Source organism: Typopeltis vanoorti, chromosome 10, assembly GCF_054136105.1.
Source record: "Typopeltis vanoorti isolate ZY-2024b chromosome 10, IOZ_Tvanoo_1.0, whole genome shotgun sequence".
NCBI classification, from domain to species: Eukaryota; Metazoa; Arthropoda; class Arachnida; order Uropygi; family Thelyphonidae; genus Typopeltis; species Typopeltis vanoorti.
The window spans coordinates 62784331-62808670 of NC_143558.1; the positions used below are offsets into that span (position 1 = coordinate 62784331).

The 24340-nt window shown below is 35.3% G+C and overlaps 1 protein-coding gene across 3 annotated transcripts in view; it reads right to left on the reverse strand.

Annotated features, from left to right (window-relative positions):
- The window catches only part of LOC150102462 (GRIP and coiled-coil domain-containing protein 1-like), a 156025-nt gene that overhangs the window by 72302 nt on the left and 59383 nt on the right, over positions 1-24340 (reverse strand). For all 3 annotated transcript variants that reach the window (XM_090398972.1, XM_090398971.1, XM_090398973.1), the window contains 2 exons: positions 19789-19908; positions 2088-2177 (listed from right to left, as the gene is read on the reverse strand). In XM_090398972.1, coding sequence (XP_090255098.1) covers positions 2088-2177; positions 19789-19908 — 210 coding nt within the window. The remainder of the gene's footprint in view (positions 1-2087; positions 2178-19788; positions 19909-24340) is intronic.

A 24340-nucleotide genomic window follows, 5' to 3' on the forward strand; every position in this document is an offset into this window, starting at 1 on the left:
TGTGTTCCCAATACTGAGTACTCTGGATATCAGTAAAGCTGTGGGACTGGATGGTATTTCACAGCGGGTTTTGAGACAATGTGCTAAAGAGCTAACAGCTCCGTTGACCTGGCTCTTCAATAAAAGTCTCGCTGCGGGAAAGGTACCCAAGGAATGGAAGGAAAGTAAGATAGTGCCACTGCACAATGGCAGCAGCAGACTGGAAGTGTCTAATTATAGGCCAGTTTGTGTGTCATCGTAGTTGTTAAGGTCTTGGAGAAATTAGTGAGGAAGTATATACACCGTTGGGCAGATGATCGTAATGTTAGCTGTGAGAATCAACATGGATTTGTTAAGGGGCACTCTTGTTTTAGTAATATGATTGCCTTTTATAATAAAGTGACAAGAGCAGTTGAAGAGGGAAAGGCATATACTGCCTTTTTTTTTGGATTTTGTAAAGGAGTTTGACAGGGTGCCACATGATAAGCTGATATTTAAGTTGCAGCATATGGGTTTAAATGTCAGGTTAGTCAAATGGATTCAGGATTGGCTGTCTGATAGGTATCAGAGAGTTGTGTATGGTGGGGCAATATCAAGGAAGCAGAATGTTACACGTGGGGTTCCACAGGGCTCAGTACTGGGACTTGTATTGTTCAACCTTTATATCAATGGTATTGTCAATGGATTGCAAGGGGATATTCAGTTGTTTGCTGTTGTGAAGCTAGGAAGGGTTATCAGCAATAGTGCAGATGTGGCAGCCCTGCAAGAGGATTTGAATAAACTAGACAGATGGGAAAATTAATGGGGGTGTTGGTTTAATGCAAAATGTAAAGTCTTGAAGTTTCGGATCCATCGATGGGAGGATGCATATTCGATTGGAGGAGCTATACTGGAGGAAGCAGGGAAGACAAGAGATCTGGAGGTGATGATTGATAGAAAACTGAAATTTAGGGAGCATATTGCAAAGGTGGTGAAGGTAACCCAGAGGATTGCTGCAATACTGAGGACACTGACCTGCAGAAATAAAAGAGTTATCATTCCGTTGTATAAGACCTTGATCAGACCACACTTAGACTATTGTTCTCAAATTTGGACCCCAGGATGATTTGAAGGGGACAAATTAACTGTGGAAAGGATACAGAGGCAGATAACAAAGATGGTTTCAGGAACTGTTCAATGTCAGTTACAAGGATCGACTGAGAGAATGTGGACTGCAGAGTTTGGTGGATAGAAGAAGGAGAGGTGACATGACTGAGACTTTTAAACTGTTGAGAGGCAGTTACAAGGTAGACATTGGGGAGTTCTTTCGCTTGGTGGAATGGCAGGAAGGAGCGATGAAAAGGGGCCATCCCTGGAAGTTACAAAAGGAAGTGATGAGCAAGAGGGTGAGGAGTGGTTTCTTTGCATAAAGGCTGGCTGGCTGGCTGACTCATCTAATGATGAGTCAAGAGACTCATCGTTAGAGCAAGAACGGTCAATGAGTGGTATGATAGACTTTGTGTTTCCTAAGAAGCACCTCCCACGATGAGTCTCTTGACTCCATGGAGGCTTGAATAATAATAACAATAATGATGATATTAGAGCTCTAACTATGCTTTCTGAATTATGCAGTACAGTCACTAAAAAACTTTTATACCTTCATATTTGAGCATTTCTGGTCAAACATCATCTAAGGCAAATTCCATTCTACATTTCAGACTTGGGTGGCTTTTTCTATCTCAATGCATGTACTGACTGCATTCATTTGATACACTGAAACAAGAGACAGAATGGTTTTTTTTTTCTTTTTGGAGAAAATACTTAAGTATTTTCTACAACAATTCTGTCACTTCTTGTTTTAATGATAAAACAGTCAAAAAATTAAAATTTAGCATTATTTATTTTCTGTCCAGTATCTATTTCACTTTTTTCAAATCATTAAGATATCATTTTTTTTTCTTTTGTTAAAAACATAAAAAGGGTCACAAATAAGTCACTTGTCATCGTTAATATAATCATTATGATTATTCCCTGTTGTTTTAATAATTATCCTCTTTCTTCTATAACAATTACCACTGGCATTAAGTAAGATATTAATTAAATATCAAATAGCAGAAGCCCAAATTTACCTCTTGAATTTGCTTATCAAACTTCTCATGCTGTTCTTTCCATGAAATCCTTTCTTCTTCAAATTGTTTACTGATATCTTCTTTCTCTTGCTGAAAGTAAAAAGGATATGTTATTTAACAGTTTAAGAGATTTCATTTCTTGAACTTGTTGAAACTTAAATTAATAACCTAAATCAAGTTTTAGTTGATAAGATTCAAAAAAAAAAAAAAAGACTTGATTTAGATTATTAGTTTAAGTGGTCTCATATTTGTGGTCTCTAGTCTTTGATCGAGTGCTTTATTTCTCTTAACCCAACTAAGACAATTTTAGAAATAAAGCACTCGATCAAAGACTAGACCATCCATATATATATATATAAAACTGTCTTAATTGGGTTAGAAATAAAGCACTCGATCAAAGACTAGAGACAACAAATATGAGAGTTCTGAGAAAAATTAGGGAAGTGAACAGATGACATCAATGTCAGAATCATATTAAAAATGAATATATTAGAAAGGAACTTAACATTGTTAGCATTCAAGAATGTGTAAGCAGAGTTAATCTAAGGTGGTATGACCACTTAAAATAGAATGGGTGAGGAAAGGCTAGCAAAACAGGTGTTTGATGGCAAGATGGCAGGAATAAGATCCATTTCTAGAAATTTTCTCTGTTCTGAGTTATGTGATTTCTTTCTTGCTTCCTTGTGTTGTGTGAGAGCATTTAAGTTACGTAGAGTTCAGTGGATGTGCATGTGCTGTCATCGATGACCACAGCTGTGTTCCTGTTCGTTTAAACTTTCCAATTGTTGTCGCGGTTGTTGTGAATAGTGATAAATTTATGCCATTAAAATTTCTCTAAATTTCTTTACGAATTATGGCTGAAAAACGTTAGCATTGCTACAATATTGAATACAAGCTACGTGTGATTGCATATGCTAAAGAACATGGAAACAGGCCTGCAGAGAGGCATTTTGGGCCAACCCCAACTGAGAAAATGATAAGAACTTGGCAGAATCAGGAAGAGGATCTAAAAAAATCTATTTTTCCTAAAAAATGTGTACAAAAAAGGGAGTGCGTCTTATACACTGGCAAATACGGTATCTCACAACTATGGCTCATACAGGTATAGAAGGAAGCACTGGTCTTGCGATCTTCATAGACACACATTTAATAGTAAAATGGGCCATACTGAAGAACTTAGTGACTTTCAACATGGAGCTATCATAGGATGCCACCTTTCCAACAACTCAGTTTGGGAAATTTCTACCCAACTGCAGCTTTCCCAATTAACTGTAAGTGATGTTATTATGATAGTGGAAATGCCAAGAACAGCACAAATCGACTGTAGACCACATAAAATTACAGAGCATGAATGCCAAGTGCTGAAGCACATATCACAAAAAAATGGCCTATCCTCAGTTGAAACACTCACTACCAAGTTCTGAAATGCCTCTGCAAGCAACATCAAGCACCACAGCTGTTCATCAGGAGCTTGAAAAACATGGGCTTCCAAAGCTGCACAGCCCACAAAAGTAACATCAGTGAAGTGAATGACAAGCATCAGGTAGTGTGGTGTGAAGCTTACTATAATTAGACTCTGGAACAGTAGGAACACATTCTCCAAAGTAATGAATCCTGCTTCACCATAGAAGTCTGAGTTTGGGGTGCCAGGAGAACATTACTTGGTTGAAAGCGTTATGAAAACTGTGAAGTTTAGGTTTCTGGTCATGGCATAATTGGGCCCTAAAAAATTAAAAATTTGGCTCGGTGGGAAAAAACTTTCTTCGAACAACAATGTCATCAAGGCTGTCAATGACTATTTAGCACAATTTGACAAATCCTACTTTTTAGATGGGATTAAAAAATTGAAAACTCACTGGACCAAATGTGTAGACCCCAATGGAGACTATGTTGAGAAATAAAGGCAATTTTTTCCAAAAAAAAATGTGTTTAATTTATTTTTTTACCAAACTTTTCAAACAACCTTTGTATATATTAATGATATTGTAAAGGGTTTTGAGTGTGATATTCAGTTATCTGTCGATGATGCTAAGTTATAAGCAATGATGAATTGAGCTGGTGGGGCTGACAGGCTGATTTGAACAGACTGGTTATATGGGCAAATAACAATGAATATCAGTTTAATGTTGTCAAGCCTATTTATGCATTTTGGATGGAGAACATTACAAGAAGAGTACTATATTAATGAGAATTTACTCGACATAGTCAACGAAGCTAGAGACTTGAGAGTTATTGTGGACAGTGAGTTACAGTTCAGGAGTCACATTGAGGTTATCGCATTTAGATAAAAGCACTGTTAAAGAAAACACTAACTAATAGGAATGAGGAATTTACTCTCTCACTTCACAAGGCTCTGATCACCTGGGTTCCAAGGTGAGTGACAAGGAGACAGGAGACAGCTGAAAAATCCAGTAGCAAGTGTTCAAAATGATAGAGATCTTTAGTACAGACAAGTGAAATTTTGCAGCTTATTGACGGTGGAGGAGGAACTTGGGGTTACCTCTGGAAACTGGCAATCAGTGTTATTAGGGAACAAGTAAAGTTCTTTTTGTGGAGTGTAGTGGGTGTGTGGAATGAGCTGCCATTAGATGCTGTAAGCACAGTAAACATGTTCAAGGACAGATATGATAGGTATTTAAGTATGAATGTCTAAATGGGCCTGTCCCTCAATGAGTCCTTGGAAGTGCATACATAATAAATAATGGTATGTCTGGTATTCATGTTCTACTCTACTCAGAGCCTCAAAAGACCCAGCATTTCATTTTTCTTTATACTAGCATTCTTCTTTAATGACTTTAATGAAAATTTTCTTCACCTCATTCTTAGCAGAGCCTTCTATGGGGCCACAGACTGTCTCATAACTGTCTTGTAGTCCAATTTCCCAATTTGAACTTTGTTCACATGATTCAACTAAAAATTGCCTGCTATTCAAGAAGGTATCTTCATGTTTGGCTGAACAACTCCATCCTTTCCCTGACAGTACTACCTGAATATAACATCTGATTGCTATTATTTAGCAGAGTCTCAACTGTTTTACTTATCTCAGTAATGCTGATAATATCAATATGATAGTTTTCTAATTCTTCTGCTCCATTTCTGCCATTCCAATTCTTCTCTAATTCCACTTTTCCATTGATGCTTTTTACAATGATAGTGTCTATCTTTACTACTGCTGACAGTCACTTTGAGTTTGTGAGTTTGACGTTTTTTTTTTTTTAATTAATGATATATATATATATATTTATATATATATACAGGTAACCCTCGTATAACGCAGATGGTAGGTTCCATATGTTGTGTCATCCTATCTTGCTAATTGATCCATTTATGTTGGTTTGATGGACCTTTCTTACTTCTTTAAAATCCATTTTTATTTGTTAGATGCTGATTGATACTGATCCAAATATAAGGAAATTTATATTATCCTGCACTATCCTATATTTAGACTAGTCTATATAATATAGAGGAATCAATCATCAACTAACTTTTGCAATCTCACTTTTCTACAGGCCGAGGTTAATATTATCATTTAAGGCTTCCGCAAGGTCTGATAAACTTTATGAGCGGTGCAATGAAAGAAAATCAGGCAAACACCAAATTGAATTCAATAAAACAAAACATTTAATGCAGGGTTATATAACATGTACATCTAAGTATAACTTTTTAAACAAGATAATGCAATTGACAAATTCAAAATGTCTCTGAGATACAGGTAGCTATTCAGTTAGGTTTTAACATTAAAGCCAAAATTCTTAGATCTTATTAATCAAGGCATAAGTATTTCTATCACAACTGGTCTCTATTCTATGAGACAAATCATATCATCTACAAATCAATTTAGTTGTAGTACTCAGAAAAATTACAATGCATTAGGTATCAAGCATTTAACCCTCGGTTCTCTATATTCTGCCAATTAATAGAAAATAGTTCTTGCAGTTCAAAGTTCTAAAATTCACAATAAATATTCTTATAGTTGGCTTCTCTAATTCACTTCTAGTCTATAAACACTTAATAGAATTACAAGGCAGTTATCAATTCAAGGGGGAAATACTTTGGTGCTTCATTCTTTTGACTATTTATAGTTAAACACCACAGCTAGGGTTAAGATATATTAGGCGGAACTAACTTTCATTTGCTTCACACTGGATGTAAAAAGGATAAGTCTTACTGGGTTACAACGTCTGCACATTGAATTCACTTTGGCACATTTTAAAATTCCTGTTAACTAATTACAGTGAGGAAACACAATTCAAAGAAATCTTCACTAAAATAACTGAAATATTAAACTCAGAGCTACACAACTCTTGATGCATTAGATTCACGACATCAGGTAATTCCTTAACTTCCACTATGTATTGACTTCAGCTCTACAGTATTCTTCCTCTAACTATTAGGAATCTATTGCAATATTAGAATTCCATAGAGGTAGTTTATAATGCCTATTTATTCCCTGCCCTTTCCTTGTCGATTTTTCCGCATATATCTACTCGCCGTTAGTTACACACAACCGGTCTCTTCACTGTCCCCGAAGCTTTCTCTCTTGTTTACTATCATTTTTCAATTAACTGCGTTTATTCTTCCTGCCAAAATCCGGTTCTAGCCAGTTCAGCTTACATCTACAGGCTTCTCTCCATATCATAGCCATTCACGTTCTAAGCACGCACTAATTAAAAACAACTCAGTTTCTCCTTCACCAACTAATCAAATTCAATCAACAGAATTCCACATATATACATTCTCTTTCAGAAATAACAATAAAGAAATAATCCATAGTTCACATAAAATATATTTAAATATGATAAATACAAATTCTTAATACAGTAAAACCCCTTTTTTACACTTTTCAGGGGACTGATGGAAAAAAGTGCAAATAGCAGGAAAGTGTAAATAGCAGGAAATGCAAAAAAAAAACATTAAAAAAAGCTAAAATATGACTTACTACTAGTATGTGAGTCTACCTACTCGATTACAAAATTTAATAATTGAAACTAAATGAATTTACAATTACAGTACTTACATTTATCTATTTAAAAAAATCTTTAATTGTTGATTATTTTTTTCCTTTTCATTTTTTATTTATTTATTTTTTTTTTTTTTGATATAGCACCAGATTGCTTGACTTGAGTTCAATGCTTGACCTGTTTTTTACTATGTGTTCAAAGTGGACACGGAGAGTTCAAGATCTTTTGCTAAATGCACACGTGTTCCGGCATGCCAATCTACATGTCACAGAATTGCCATCTTTTCTTCTACCGAAATACATTTTCTGTCTTTTTTCTCCATGTTACTAATATGGATAATCCACCACTGCAACTTGAAAGCAACTTTTACATGCTAAATTACATAGCAGAAATTCTGCAATATCAATTCATACTGTGATTGAAAAATCACGGTATTGTTCATCACTACATTACGGCCGCAAGCGTGCAGGTCACCGTGATGGCGGAAGCGAAACTACAGCTGAAAGCAACACCATCTGGGAACAGAAATGCACAGATTTCCGCAGAAATCGATTCAAAAATCAGTATTGCCACCCAAGAAAAAAATGAAAATCACGGGAAATAACGTCCACATCAGGTTGTTAATGGCAGGAAAACAATACATCATAAGAATAGGCCTTAAGATGGGACCAACGGAAAATGACGTAAATGGCAGGAAAAAACATAAACTGCAGGAACGTAAAAACGGGGTTTTACTGTATATACATATATATGCACAGCTTCTTACAACATTAACATAGGAATAAATAAAATAATTTAAATGACATTTTGATACAGAGTCCTTTCATTACCAAAACAAATCCCAAAATTATATAATTAAAGAATAATAAACAGACTCAAAGTAATTATACGAATAATAATTTACAATCAAGAGATTAACATTAAATAATATTTACAAGTGTTACTTAAGTTATGGTAGCTTATGTTAAATGTGAATGAAGTATTATAATTCTCAAATATATTCATTCACAATTTAACAGAAAATCCTGTCGGCTGTGCCATTCTGTTGTGTCGTCCTACCTTGCTAATTGATTAATTTATGTTGGTTTGTTGAACTTATCCCTACTTCTTTAAATTCTATTTTAATTTGTTAGACGCTGAATGATACTGATCCAAATATAAAGAAATTTATATTATCCTGTGCCACCCTACATTCAGATTAGTCTATATAATATAGAGGAAACAATCATCAACTAACATTTGCAATCTCACTTTTATACACGCCGAGGTTATTATTATTATTATCACTTAAGGCTTCCGCAAGGTTCGATAAACTTTATGAGCGGTGCAATCAAAGAAAATCAGGCAAATACCACATTGAATTCAATAAAACAAACCATTTAATGCAGGGTTATATAACATGTACATCTAAATATAACTTTGTAAACAAGATAATGCAATTGAACAAATCCAAAATATCTCTGAGACACAGGTAGCTATTCAGTTAGGTTTTAAGATTAAAGCCAAAATTCTTAGATCTTATTAATCAAGGAATAAGTATTTCTATCACATCTTGTCTCATTAACATGAAGGTCAGCAATAAAAAGACAAAGACAATGAAAATAGGTAGAATCGTTGAAAATGTCAGCTGCGTTGTGAATGGTGAACCTGTGGAACAAGTAAAACATTTCAGCTACTTAGGCACGATTTTTAGTGAAGATGGTAAATTAAATATGGAAATAGACAACAGAATCAACAAAGCTGGTATGGTAGGCAGTCAACTGAACAAATTCATATGGAATAAGAGAGAAATTAGTCAGAACTCTAAATTTGCTGTATACAAGACAGTTTTCAAACCAGTTTTAACTTATGCATCTGAGAGCTGGGTCAGAAGTAAAACACTTGACTAGCGATTGCAGATATGAGAGTCCTGAAAAAGATTAGAGGCGTGATCTAAGGCAGACCATGCCTTAGATACCCACCATAGAATTCGTTGGAAGAAAACTAAAATAATACACCGCAGCAAGTTTAAGTACGTAAGATTATTCAAGGAATCATCAGCAGCTCTAAAAAATGTTGCAAACCTCAACAAATTTGGGTGCATGATGGATACAGGAAGTTAAGGAAACAGTGAAGGAAAAGAAGAAAGCATATCAAAAGTTCCTGGCAAATAAGTCAGCTTGTGCTCTTAGACAATACAGAGACAAATGTAAGAAAGCTAAACACTGTGTAAAACTGGCTAAACAAAAGTAATGGGAGGACTTTGGAACATAGAAAACAAATATCAAGAAGGTGACAAGATATTCTGGAGGTTGTTGAAGAAGCTCAGAAATGGAGGAAAAAGTGCTGTAAAAGGAATTAGAGATGATAAAGGTGACATGAAAACAGGAGAAAAAGATATCCTTGAAATATGGAGTAATTACTTTGAAGAACTGCTAAATGAAACAAGCAGTGATTACAGTACAGTGGTAAAAAACACAGACCTGGCATGCATTCAGGAATACATATCCATACTTGAATTATAAAAGCCATGAAAAGCCTGAAATGTGGAAAGGCAGCAAGAGTAGATGATATTTGATCAGAAATGGCCATAGAAGATTTCGTCCTGGACAGCAGGACGAAATCTTCTATGATCCTTTCAGAAGTTTGAAATTCTCAATCATATCATCCCTCTTTCTCCTGTTTGCTCAATCATATCATCCCTCTTTCTAATGTCTGCAGTCTACAAATTCTCAATCTGTCCACATAATCAGTATTCCACAATCCTGATATCATTTTTAACACTCTCCTTCACTCTCTTTCTCTCTCTCTCTCTCTCTTGCTCTCTCCAGTGTGTCAGAATCACAAGAGACACCAAGAGATCAGACCTGCACACAATAGTCCAAAGTGAGATCTTATCAAAGCCTTGTCAAGAGGGAAAATGACATCCTTATTTTTACATGTGAAAGTTCGTTTCAGGATTACAATTATCTCTTGAGCTGGTATTTGCAATCTTTGCTACACGGTCCTTGAACTTCAACTTGCTATCTACTAACACTCCACAATCCATAGCCTGATCAGTTACTTCTAGCATAATCCCACCAATATAACACGGCATTGTATATCTAATCATGCCAAAGTGAATGACTTTACATTTACTGATATTTAACTGACATCCATTTTCCCATACCCACAATTCTAGCCTATTCAAATCATTTTGCAAGTACTGCATATCAGCAACATTCCTGATTATCCTATCTTTGTATCATCAGCAAATAGTTGATGTCACCTGTAAAATCCTTTCCAACATTAATGTACAGATTGAATAACAGTGGACCAAGGACTGATCCTTGTGGTATACCACTAGTTATTTATTTATTTATTTATTTTATAATGGTAGTTCTACCCTTACATCTCGTCCATACTTGATAAAGGCCTAAGCCTTTACAAGTGTTTTACCCTATGCCTGTTCTAGTTATCATTGTAGTTATTCTCTGGTGGCAATGCCATCCCACCAGTGTGCCCTGTAGGGTCCTCAACGAAAGAACTTTTATATCCTTCTGCATAAGCCCAAGTTGTTTTAAGTCCTTATAACTATCTGCACTCCACACCCCATGTAAAGAGATGGTGACACTGGTAAACCTCGGAGTTGCCCCATGCTCCTCCTGTATCTTACTAACTAGATTTTGGTTATTTTTATAATAATTTACTTTATTATTATGGCTATAGGCTGGTTGGTGCCCTGTTCCCACCACCTGGGCATCAACTACCCAACTAAATTAGCTTATCAACTTGTGATAAGCTAATTTGGCTATGATCCTATATGGGTATTGCGATCATGCCGCCATAACAAATTCAACTCATACAATCATATGTATAATCCCAGATCTAATTAACACATTAGGTAACCCTATATTAGTCTGAATACGTTATAAGCTATAGCACCTGGACATATGTAATCAACTCACTCTATTTAACTATCTAAAACTATGTAAATTAAATTATCCTTTCACTGTGTTAACACAAAACTTTGACATTTAAAACTTTTCTATACATTGCAATACACATGCATAATTCTCAGGCCACATGAATTACTTATATAATATTAATATTAGCAAGCATACTTTCATTATAATCAGTCATGTACTAAAGTCCTAGTATAATTTTCCTTAGTCTCTTCAACAGTTAAGTAATAGAATAATGATAACAATTTCAGACTATTTTCAGTTAACACGAGATTTTTACAGTACCTTTTTCTCTTGAGTTTTCCATATTGGCCTCTACCTTTTTCTGATTGTTCTATCCTGGTATGATCTCTCTTATAATCTGTTACTCCTAAGTTCTTTTGGCATTAAACTGTGCTTACGCGATCTTTACTTTTCGTACTTGAATTACGGACACTTTTAGAATCAATGGCTGTGAAACTCGCCACGTGGACACCGTCTTCTTTACAGATTTCCCTTTCTCATAGTTGTCTCATAGTTGATAAGCTAACACTGGATGATGAAACACATAGATAATACCTTCTTTCCTTTAGCTTAAATGGCATTCCTCGTTTCTTACCATAGGAAATACGGAATCATAATCCCGCTCACTTTTGTTTCCTTGTTGTGACGACGGAGAGTGACTCCAATCCCGCCACTCAGGAAAACCACGCAAAACTTATACGAAGGAGCGCGTGAAGAAACTATCCGGGAAAAAGCCTCGTGGGGGAGTTTCTAACCCTTTTATACCTTTACCCCTAACGGCATCTTCTTTAATTTCTTTTCTCCACCCCTTACTTAATTCAACTTCACCGACCAATTAGGGTGGCGTTTTTCTGCCAAACATCCTTTGGTGTTTGAGCCCGTGACTCACACGTGACGACGTCTCAATTCGGGAATTGACCCTGAGCGATAGTCTATTGTTTTTCTTTTGCTAGCCTCTAAATTAATCCCCCTTCTAAAATTTTTCTATGAATTTACTTAATATTTTAATCTCTAGCCTCTCACATACAATTTCTTATGACTAATCCTTTCTGTCTTACTTAGCTAATTTTTTCATATCACAACTGTAATACATTCCTTCTTTTATTAGTTAGTTCAACAAACACTTTTTTGTTATATATTTTACTTGGATGCAAGAATATTTTTCTTTCTTTAAATAATTTGTGTATTCGCTTTTATACAGGGTTTTTATTTAATTTTCTCTTCATGTTACACCATGATAACCGAACATTCCACATAGTGAAGGTATCAGGGTGTAACACTCCTGTAGCCTTTCAGCAAAAAGACATAACAAGAATATTAGACAACCTAAACAGTATAAAGTCATCTGGTCCCAATGGCATCTCTGCTACTGTACTCAAGTATACGAGTTCCGAAACCATTTCAACAGTCAACACCTGAGAAATTCAATTTACTTCAGAATTAGAGAATGGATCTCTCCTGTTCCTGGATGTCAATCTCACTCTTATATCTGAAAAATTGAAAATCTCCATTTATAGAAAACCCACTCACACCAATAGATATTTTCATGCACAATCCCATCATTATCTGCCTCAAAAAAGTTGTTCCCACCACCTCTATGCTAGGCAAATGTGATCACTGCATTCTCTGTGAAGAAGAGGATATCAATAAAGAACTAGTTTCTTCTTAAAACTTTTCAGAAAAATAGTTATTCTAAACAATCAGTTAGGAAGCTACTATTTAATCCACTTCCATATTGCAGATAGAAATTATGTAAAAGGCTATATATATTGCTACTGCATATCAACTCCATTTCTCCTAAGTTAGCTAAAGTTCTCAAAAAATTTAAAATAAAGAATTCTTTCACTCTTCTGTCCAAGCTCCATTTGTTACTCAGTACACCTAAACAAAAACATAATAGCTTAAAACATCCAGGCGTTTACCATGCTTGGTGCAACTGCAACATGCCCTATTTTGTTGGAAAGTTTTTCATCCATTGAAGTCTTGAAGAGCACACGAGAGACATCACATATGACAGAAGTAGAGCCAGTGCTCTGTCTAATCACATCCATAATTCTGCTGACACTAATGATGAAAACTCTATCATTCAACCATTCAAATGGAACAAATCAGAGAACATCTTTAGATACTATGATGAACTCAATGGAAAAAATGTGGAATCTAAGGAAATCTTCTTCAATCCAGTACATCTCAACATTAATGTCAGCTATAATCTCTCTGACTGTCACTGCACTGCTATCCAACTTTTGCATTCACATGATCATCAACGCATACATGAGTCAACCAACGAACTGGTACATGGAATGCCTTCAAATGTCAATATATTGGTGTTATAATTTATAGCAATTTAATCTACTTCAAATATATATACATCATAATATATATATCATAATCATCATCATCAATTTCCTGATATGTACCCCCCCCCCCAAGGGGTCATAAGGTCATTAGGACAGCATTATATGATTAAGATTACATTTTTATTAATCTCGTATCAACAATTTTCCTCAAAATCAATCTATTACTTGTGAGCACTCCAATAATATCATATCTAACATTTCATGCTTCTAAGGGACTTCTGACTGAATAATCCACCTAGACCTTCATATTCCTCTGGGTCTCTTTCCTACCATCTTGGCATCAAACACCTGTTTTGCTAACCTTTTTTTCGCCCATTCTATTTAAGTGGCAATACTACTTTAGATTACCTCTGCTGAACCATTCTTGAATACTAACAATGTCAAGTTCCTTTCTAATATCTTCATTTTTAATAGGATTCTGCCATTAATGCCATCAGTTTGCTTCCAAAATTTTTCATAGAACCCTCATATCTGTGGTCTCTAGTCTTTGAAAAGATGCTTTATTTCTAACTCAACTCTCAGATCCATAACTTAAAACTGGTTTAAACACTGACTTGTATACTGCTAGCTGGGTTTTGGCTAATTTCTCTCTTATTCCATATAAATTTAATCAGCTGGCTAACTACCTTAACAGGTTTGCTTATTCTGTTGTCTATTTCCAGATTTAACCTGCCATCCTCACTAAAAGCTATCCTAAATAGCTGAAATATTTTACTTGTTCTATAGGATCTCCATTCAGCATGCAGCTGAAATTTTTTATGCTATTGCCTAGTTTTACAGTTTTGGTCTTATGTGGCTGAATTTTATGCCAAATTAGTTACAGCTAATATTCAATTCAGTTAGTGAATCCTGGAGACTTGTACTAGATGTGTTTATGAGTACAACATCATCTGCATAAAGCAAAGAGATAACTTTCACATATCCAATTCTAATATCAGACTTGATGCTGCTTTCTTTTCTTTCATAATGTGATCCATATAGATGATGAATAAAGGTGGCGATAATGTATATCTTGTCTTACCCAGATTTTACGTCAAACAATCTTCCTGTATTTCCTTCAATTCTAACTGCTGACTGACTACTTCAATATAGACAATGTATTGCTCTGTATAATGTTCCATTCACCCCATATAATTGTAGTGTTTTGAAAATTTTTCACTGGGAACCTTGCAATATGCCTTTTCCAGATCTACAAAAGTAGACTTCAGGCTGAACCAAGCTTGTTCTTATCCTAGTTTCTCTTCTACAATTTTTCTCAACCTCTTTTCAAGTATGCTTGCATAAATTTTACCTGGAACACTTAGTAGAGAGATTCCTCTGTAATTGTAACATTCAGTTTTATTCCCTTTTTTATAGATGGTACTATGAGAGTTCTACTCCAATCATCAGGAATTCGACCTTCATGCATTGGAGCCACCAAAACACTTTTATACTTCCATATTTAAGCAATTCTGGTAAAATATCATCTATTCCAGCTGCCTTTCCACATTTCAAATTTTTGAATGTTTTCTACCTCAATTATCGATATGTACTCCTCTTTCATTCCTTCTGAAAACTTTTTACTACTCTTCTGTCACTGCTTGTTTCATTTAACAGTCTTTCAAAGTAATTACTCCAGATGTCTAGAATATCCTTATCTTCATTTTTAATAACACCTTTATCATCTTTGATTCCTTTTACTGTACTTTTTCCTCCATTTCTAAGCTTCTTTAATAGTTTCCTGAACATTTTGCCACTTTACTGATACAGACATACCCCGAAGTTACGCGGTAGGTGGGACCAGCAAAAAGCGTGTAAGTGGAATTCGGATAACTTGGAGTATAAATTTGCATGTAAGTTATATATACAAACATACAAAATATTACTTAAATGGGACCAAATGTTTATAAAAACACCTATATTTTTTAAGAAATATAATCATAATTGTAGTTTTTCGTACATAAAAAAAGAAAGCTATTTCGATGTCGATGGTTTCATAAAATCTAATAGATTCATCTGATGGCATAATGTCTTTTTCTTGTCACACAAAATTTCTTCATAGCAAGCTAATGATTTTTTTATTCCTTGCCTTGTGGCTACAATTCATCCCTCATTAGAGTCTATGTCCTCCAACATCTGTAAACCTTTCTTTTATGATTGTTCTTACTGTAAATTCCTGTAGATCGAACTTCTTTGCAAATTCACAAATTTTCATTCCGCCTTCAAAATCCTTAATAATGTTGAGTTTTGTTCAAAAGTCAATGTTTTTATTTTTTTGCTAGCTGTAGAAGAATCGGACTTGCTTCTTTTGGATGACATTATTATTTTTTATGTGATAAAATTTTTATCAATAACATAACATTAAACAATCGCAAGGTTTGTAGACTATAAAAATCGTGTATGAATGGAGACCGCACGAAACATGTCAGTGCTTGTTCACAGCATGTGCGACACTGGCTAAAGATATGACTAGTGGTGAAGCGGGACGGGAATATGTATATATAAGAAACCACGTAACTCCGGATTTGCGTAAGTCGGGGTAGCGTAAGTCGGGGTATGAATGTTGACTGTATTTATTTTCAATAGTGTTACCAAATTCTTCCCATGACTTGTGACTACTACTTTATACACAGTTTAGCTCTCTTACATTTTTCTCTGCATTCTTTTAGGACATCTGCTGACTTATTTGCTAGGAACTTTTGGCATGCTTTATTTTTTTCAAGGATTGCTTCTTTAATTTCTTGTGTCCACCATGGTGTTCTTATTTTACTATCCTTGCAGACAACTTCACCACATACCTCCTTAGCTGAATCAGTCAACATCTTCTTCAGAGTTTACCACTGAGACTCCAAGATTTGGTTCTTCTTTCCAATTTGTTTCATTTTTTTCTTCAATAATGTCTGTCTATAATTTATTTGTAAAAGCTGCTCAACATTAATTCCTTTCAGAACTTTCTTACATGCCATTCTTTTCAATGTGATATCCATTTTTATCCTTCTTAGTACTAAGTAATGGTCGCTTCCAATTTCAAATCCTCTGTACGTTTTTGTATCCTGAACAAGCATGAAGATATGACTATTAAAATAACATGACTATCAACAATCTCATATCTTCTCTCCATGTACTCTTTATATTAACATTAATATATTTATATTACATTTATATAAACATCAATACTCCTTATGAGCCTCCATAGCTCAGTCAGTACAGATGAAGCACTTTAGTTAGAAAGACCTGGTTTTGATTCCTGTCAGTGATGTGAGGAACCTTTATTTGGTCTCTTTCAATGAAAGGTGAGTTATCTGGTCTCATATCGAGGTAGAGGTTTTTTTTCACCTGGAAACTCGGAATTTTTTGTCCCTCAGAACAGGTAAATCAGCTCCATGAATACATGGATTACAGTCATGAATACATCCCAGCCATATGCTGATCCCAAGCATGGAAAAAATTGTGGGGGGGGGGGGGAAGCAATGGTGAACCTTCCTGTAAAATTCCAACCAGGAACACTTTGTGGGCAATGCCTACAAAGTCACCTAGGGGCAGAAATTACTGAATCATCATCATTAATACTCCTTATATTGATGGTTCTTACCTTCAGTTCCTCTGATGTTGAGTTTATTCTTCTTCTTCTAGATGTTGAGTTGGAGCTTGTTCCAGTAGCTGACTTTTCAATGTTCACCCTGGTTCCCCGATGAAAACAGCGGGTGCCTCGTTTAACTGGGCAATGCCCCAGCTGGCATGATATCCCATCATGTTGTACCATCATATGATGAAGTTGTTGAAGGTGACTGAAATCAATAAAGAGTACAACTTGGTCAGCTAAGTCCCAAATTGCAGCCTATCCTGATTTGTTCTGCACCCAGTAGATACCCATTAACAGGGTGCACCATGTGAAGATTAGAATTGGACATTAGTTCAGAATCCCCAGTCGGTTCTCCACATTCCTGAAATTCAATGTGGAGATCTCCATGCAGTTATTTAGCTTTGACCCTTTAGTGACCCCATACATATGAGGGTGGTCTGAAAAGTTCTCGGCCTCAACCATAGACAGCAACACTACCGGCAACATTTTTTTTTTTAAGTTGGTACATCTGTCATAAGCATCTATGTGAAATTGCAAGTCATCCTATTAAGTAGTTTGTTTAATACAGCTGTCTGAAGCAACAGTGTTGTCTGTATTCCTCGAAATGGATAAAATTGAGTATCGTGTGGTTATAAAATTCTTTGTAAAAGAAGGTTTAACGCCAAACGAAATTCATTCGAAGTTTATAAAAGTTTATGGGCCCGCTTCGCCTTCGTTTTCGACAATTAAGAAATGGGCTGTAGAGTTTAAACGTGGCCATACCAGCCATGAAGATGATTCACGTGAAGGATGTTCAAAAAGTGTAACAACACAAGAAATCATCGATCAAGTGCACGAAGTCTCAGCAATTTCAAAGTGCATGAAATTGCTGAGACTATAGGGGCATTTCAAAAGAATGTGCAGGATATATTTTGCTTGAAGAATTGCAAATGAAAAAGCTTTGTGCAAGATGGGTGCCACGCTTGCTCACAGCAGATCAAAAACACACTCACATGAAAATCTCTGAACAGTGCTTGGAGCGTTTTACCAAGAAAAAACTGATTTTGTGCATCGATTTATTACTATGGATGAGACTTGGATTCACCATTACACACCAGAATCCAAGCAGTAGTCAAAACAGAAGACAGAAGCCGGTTGTTCAGTGCCAAAGAAGACAAAGTCAGTTCCATCAGCAGGAAAGGTCATGGCATCGGTGTTTTGTGATGCTAAGGGCATTTTGTTTATTAATTATCTTGAAAAAAGTAAAACAATAACCGGGGAATATTATTCCGATTTTTAACCAGACTAGATGAAAAAATTTGTGAGAAAAGACCCAGTTTGCAGAAGAAAAAAAATCATATTTCATCAGGACAATGCACCAGCCTACAAAGGTGTTTTGGCAATGGAAAATTAAGAGATCTGCACTATGAATTGTTCAAACATCCACCCTATTCTCCAGATTTGGCTCCCTCTGACTTTTATCTCTTCCCAAAACTAAAAATCTTCCTCACTGGTCGGCATTTTTCTTCGAATCAAGAGGTGATTACAGCTGTAGAGGGGTATTTTGCAGATCTTACCGAGAACTACTACAGGAACAGGATAATTGCAGCATTGCTGGAAAGATAACTGGATGTTGGAATAAATGTATTAGTCTTAGGGGAGATGATGTTGAAAAATAAAAATAATTTTGAAATTATAAATTTGTTTTTTCATTGTTAGGCCGAGAACTTTTCAGACCACCCTCGTGTATATATATATATATATATATATATATATATATATATATGTGTGTGTGTGTGTGTGTGTGTGTGTGTTCCTCTATGCATTGACCAGTGTATATATATATATATATATATATATATATATATATATACACCACACTATCTACCAATAATTGTCCGTAAACTTTAGCAATTTGAAATTGATACCAGCAGGTGAACCCTAATATTGGGTATGTCCACTTTTGGCTTTGATCACCTTCTGCACCCTTTGAGGGAGGCTTTCCACCAATGTGTGTGTGGCATATATCAGGCAGAATTTGTCTCCATTTCTCCATCAAACAAGCACTGAGTTCAGCAACAGATCGAGGATGTGCTGCTCTGGACCTCAATTGCCACTGCAATTTGTCCCACAGGTGTTTGATGCGGTTGAGGTCAGGACTCTGTCAGGCCAGTGCAATCATTTAATACCCATCTCTTCATACCATTCCATAACAGCTGGACCTTTATGACATGGGGCATTGTATGCATGATAGTAACACTGGTCTGTTCCATAAAAACTCCACAGTTTAGGCAGCACCTTAGTGTCCAGAATATTAAGGTACTGAGCTGCCTTCATGGGACCACGGACAATGACCAGTAGGCCTACTCCAAACCAGCTGAATGCACTGCACACCATTACTCCTCCACCAGCAATCTTTACTGTGGGTACAACACACTGTGGTAACAAGTGTTCACAAGGCTGCCTCCACAACCACACCCTGCCATCAGACTGGAAATAGGTGAATCTTGATTCATTGCTCCAGAGTACTGTTTTCCATTAGTCAATTGTCTAGTTCACACGCTCTTTGCACTAGGCCAGAAAAGCCACCTTGTTCATTGTTCATTCTCTCTCTCTCTCTCTCTCTTTTTCACTAGCTTTTTAATAAGAATTCTAGCAAATTCTAGTTAAACTGATTAAATTAAGTAAATCTTTATGAAAAAATAATTATTTCTTCATTTTTTATCCATTCTTATTGCTAAATTTTCACAAGAATGCGTGTTATTTATCAATTGTGTTATTCAAATAGAATAAAGTCAATCATGCTATCACTTAACATATTTCACCATCATGAGTCAAAAACAAATGATTTTTATTAGTGCAATACAGAAGCGCTAGATTAATAAAAATATATTTCAGCAAATGCTAACTTACTAATAATTTTCTTTTATCTGCTTGAAAGGCAGCTTCTCTTCTAGATTTTTCTTTTGTCAATGTAGCCAATGATGCAGTTAGAGTTTCCACTTGGTTATGTACATCATCTATTTTATGTTTCTGTAAATTTTAATTATAAATTATCAATAAAAATGATCAATGTCTGAAATATTCAATTTATAAAAAAAAAAAAAAATTTCACAAAGTGACCTCAATGAATGCAGATAAATCATAAGAAGATCATAAAAGCAGCAGCAGAAACAACCAATTACTGAATGATAACTTGCTGGTGGTGAATGGATAACATCTCCATTCTCGAACCAACAGGCGAGGGATCAAATCTCACTATGTGTATGGATATGGTGAAAATCTCTAATTGGGACACTTAGAGATAGGATGCTTATTGGAAGCCTGAAGTGGTTAAAAAATTTTTATGATTATTCTCTAGAGCAGGGTTTCCAGGTTATCTAACCCTCAGCCACCTCATGGTACTAATATACAATGTTTGAAACTTTTCATGGGTGGGATTCACATTAAAAAAAAAAAAAAATGGTACTGTGACGAGACTAGATGTAGGAATAGAGTAGATGAACTGAAGGTGTTTAAGGTAATGAAATCTTTAAGTTAGTACAGAAGTGGGATTAGATGAGCTATACATCTGTGTATGTATTAAGAGAATGTGAAAAAGAACTGGGTCACAATGGTTAGAGGATCCAAGATACATGAAGCAAATTATAGACCATGCAGTATTACTGTCTGCAATAGTTAAAAAGTTGATTAAAACTTGAATTCAGAAATTATACAAAGCTCTACTTACCAAACAAAAAATTTCCTTCCCCCCCTATTTTTTTATGATATAGTCCAATAAGCTAATAGGAGTTCCATAAATTATTAATAGCATTCTACTGTGGTTGGAGAATTTTTTTTTTTTTAATTAAAGAAAAAAATATTCTATTTTGTCCAATCTGCAGATACTTGCCAGCTAACAAAATCTACTCACCACAGACATGCGAGTGTATTTGTCGAGTGTTTTTCATATATATATATATATATATATATATATATATAAATTCTGCATAAAGAGGTAAGCAAATCTGTAGCACATCAATGCCATGTAGAAGGTGTAGGCAAGGTTGGAAAAGAAGGAATCGATTAACATACTCTTGAAAGGAGATTTTATCTGTTTGGGAACACATTGTAAAGAAGGTTGTTCCAGAGAGCAGAGGCAGATGAAATACAAGAAGTGCTCATGTTTTAACAGGCTCAACATAATGTGGAGGAATGACTGATGTTGATGGAACAATAGTCATCAAAGTACTTGTAGAAAAAACACAGTGCTGAAACAGACCATTAGTGAGATAGTGAATGAACTTAACTGAGTCTGTGAGGAAAGGATCATCTCTTAATTGAACTGCTCCTCTCTGACAACATCAAGAATTTTTAGGGATGCATTAGAATACCACCTCAAACACGAGCATTATGTATATTCTAAGGATGAGAAGATTTGGAAATTTGCATAGATTTAATAGCTGGATGAGTGAAAAGTGGCACGTTGAGTGGAAAATAGTGCCTGGTTTTCTTTAGAGGTTGATGAAGATGTGATGTGATGTGTTTATTCCAGGGAAGGCAAAGGTAATTGCCAGTCAAAGGAGAGAGAGAAAGAGATGTGGAAAGTTTTTCTAATTGGTTACAAGACATTATTATACTTGACAAGAAATTATATTCTTGTTCTATTCCTGATGAGATTCTATTCTATTCCTGAATAAAGGTCAAAACTAGTCTGGGTAGTGGCCCTTTCCATAATGTTTTTGCATTATGAGATACTAAGGCTGCTGATGTGAAATCAGCAGCCACCTGAACACAAGTATACTAGTTGTGAAGTTACTTTATGCTTATGATTGGATAGAGGATTAAAACAAGAATACAATTTCTTGTCAAGTATAATACAGGTAACTCTCATTATATGCAGGGTTGCATTCTCAAGAATCACTGCAATAGTGAAAATGCATAAAATGGGAAGTTTAGAGCATGGGATAATAGAGATAATAAAGATCATAATCTTGCAAGATTAATTTAATTGAAAATGCACCTATTTTTAATACATATTAAGGCGCCTAAGATTAGTAAATAAAATATTCAGTACATATAATAAAAAAATACTCTTGAAAATGAACTAGTTCTTCATTTTCAAGATTAGTATATTTGTGCAACTCTTTTGAGAAATATTCACTGAAAATCTATGATGTTATCCAGCCCTTCTTATTCACTCTCCAAACAGACAATCTTGTCTTTAAGTATCTCTTCAGTGACTGCAGATTTTCTGAGTGATACACCACGAGAGGTCTTATTTTGTAGTTCCCAGAAGCATTGCCTCCCAAAAGCAATATGCAACAGTCTTTGTCAGCTTTAAACCTAGGCACTGTCTTCTCTTTGATGGGTATGTATGTAGAACTGGATACATGCTTCCAAAACAGGCCAGTTTCATCCAGGGCATCACATACCCTCGAGCCAGTGCAGGCTCGAGGGTATGTGATGCCCCTAGGCCATTTTATCAATGCATTGTAAGACAAGACAGGCATCATAAAATTTTTATTATCAAAAGCAGTTTATAGTTATTGCCAAAAAAGGTGCGCATACAGCATTTTTTTTTTGGGGGGGGGGGGGAACTGCTTGTACCACTAATGCTTCGACTATTACTTTGAATAATACTATTACTTTTTTTTTTACGATGTTGGCACCCAAAGCCATTGAGCCAGCCCTGACTACAGCTATCGTTGCTTTGAATAGATCATGAAATTCTTCAGCAACATGATCTACAACTGCAGCTTTACCAGTCAAGTTGAGAAGTAGAATGCATAACAGTTGAACCACCCACAACTTACAGCAAAAAGTGTTGGTTGCTTTTCATAATACTGCACAGATGCTTTAGTTCAGAGATGAATTTCATCATCCAGTGTGAAACCACCATCCTGCTTATTGGAGGCCTGAAGAGGCTTGAAAAAAAGTTCCATGTGGTCTCTAGAGCAGGGTTTCCAGACCACATAAAAATAATACAAAAAAAAATTATAAAATCAATCAATAAAAAATAGAGAAAAATCCTTACCCCATCCATGGTACAAATGTATTATAAGTTTACGGAAAATACATTTTGTGGGAACTACATAAAAAAAAAAGTATGGGTGCAAAATGGACATGAGAACAGTGGCTGGAGATAAGAAACAAGGTATATGTGGAAGCTTCTTCAACATTCAATAGGAAACAGCAATAGTTCTATGTACTAAAATGAAACTGCATATATTCAAAAATATGGATAACAAAAGCATGTATAATGAATTGTGTGTGTGTGTGTGTGTGTGTGTGTGTGTGTGTGTGTGTTTGTGTGTGTGTGTGTGTGTGTGTGTGTGTGTGTGTGTGTGTGTGTGTGTGTGTGTGTGTGTGTGTGTGTTTAGAGAGAGAGAGAGAGAGAGAGTGATCTTATCTGATGATTTGTATCATTTAAGGGAAAGTGAGTCGAGATCCATTTTGCATGAAAAAAAAGGCAGGAATACATTTTGGTAACATTAAAGGCAACAAGGTTATCTTTGCCTCACTGAAGAATGGTAAAACGTGTTTAAGGTATTGTTTGTAGATCATGAAGCTTGGAATGTTTACACACTGCATATTGTTGGAAAATTTTTCACTTGGTTATACTATAAATTAAAGATGCCAAGAAATTACATTCTTGGTTCAATCCTTTATCCAAGTGCAAGCAAATAAAATTGCACGTCAAGTATCTTCATGACTAGACTACTTGTACATAGAGTAATGACTTCACATCAATTGCCTTAGTATCCATAATACAAAGCAAACACCCTTTCAGATATGTATAGTGCAATGCATTATGAAAAGGGCCACTACCAGGACTGGTTTTGATCTTTATCGAGGTCTCATCAGTGGAAGCCAGACCCAGAAGAGACAGCAAGGTTGAAGTAATGTAGAAGTCATATATTACCCATATACAAGTAGTCAAAAGGTGTCACACTGTAAAAATAATCATAATTTAAAATTATGAATATTTAAAAAAAAATTGTTTATGTTACTATATTTTTAGTTTCGGTTTCATAACACGTATATCAGCAATTGCGATGTACCCGTTATTGATATTATTATTCTCAAAATGTAATGTAAACCTTTTAAGAAATTTATATACTTACTAGATTTTGATAGTTATGTTACTTTCAATCCTTTTATTGTAGTTTAAAATGATTAAGTGGTGTGTTGTGTTTTGAAAAGGCATTCTCATTATGCTAACGAAGACAACATATCAGCCATTATATGTAACTTCTTGCTTGTCATTTTACATGGAGTGCACATGCTCGCCTAGGAGTTGGATTGGTGATTGACAGCTGACAGACAGAGCATTCAGTATCAAGGTAACGCGAAACACAAGAGAGAGCTAATGGAAGTTTAAGAACATATACCGAAGAAATTTTGTTCTTAGGAAGTTAAGTTTTATATGACAGTCGGAAGAATATTAATAGAAGATTCCAAAAAGGAATCGTAGAACTGCGAG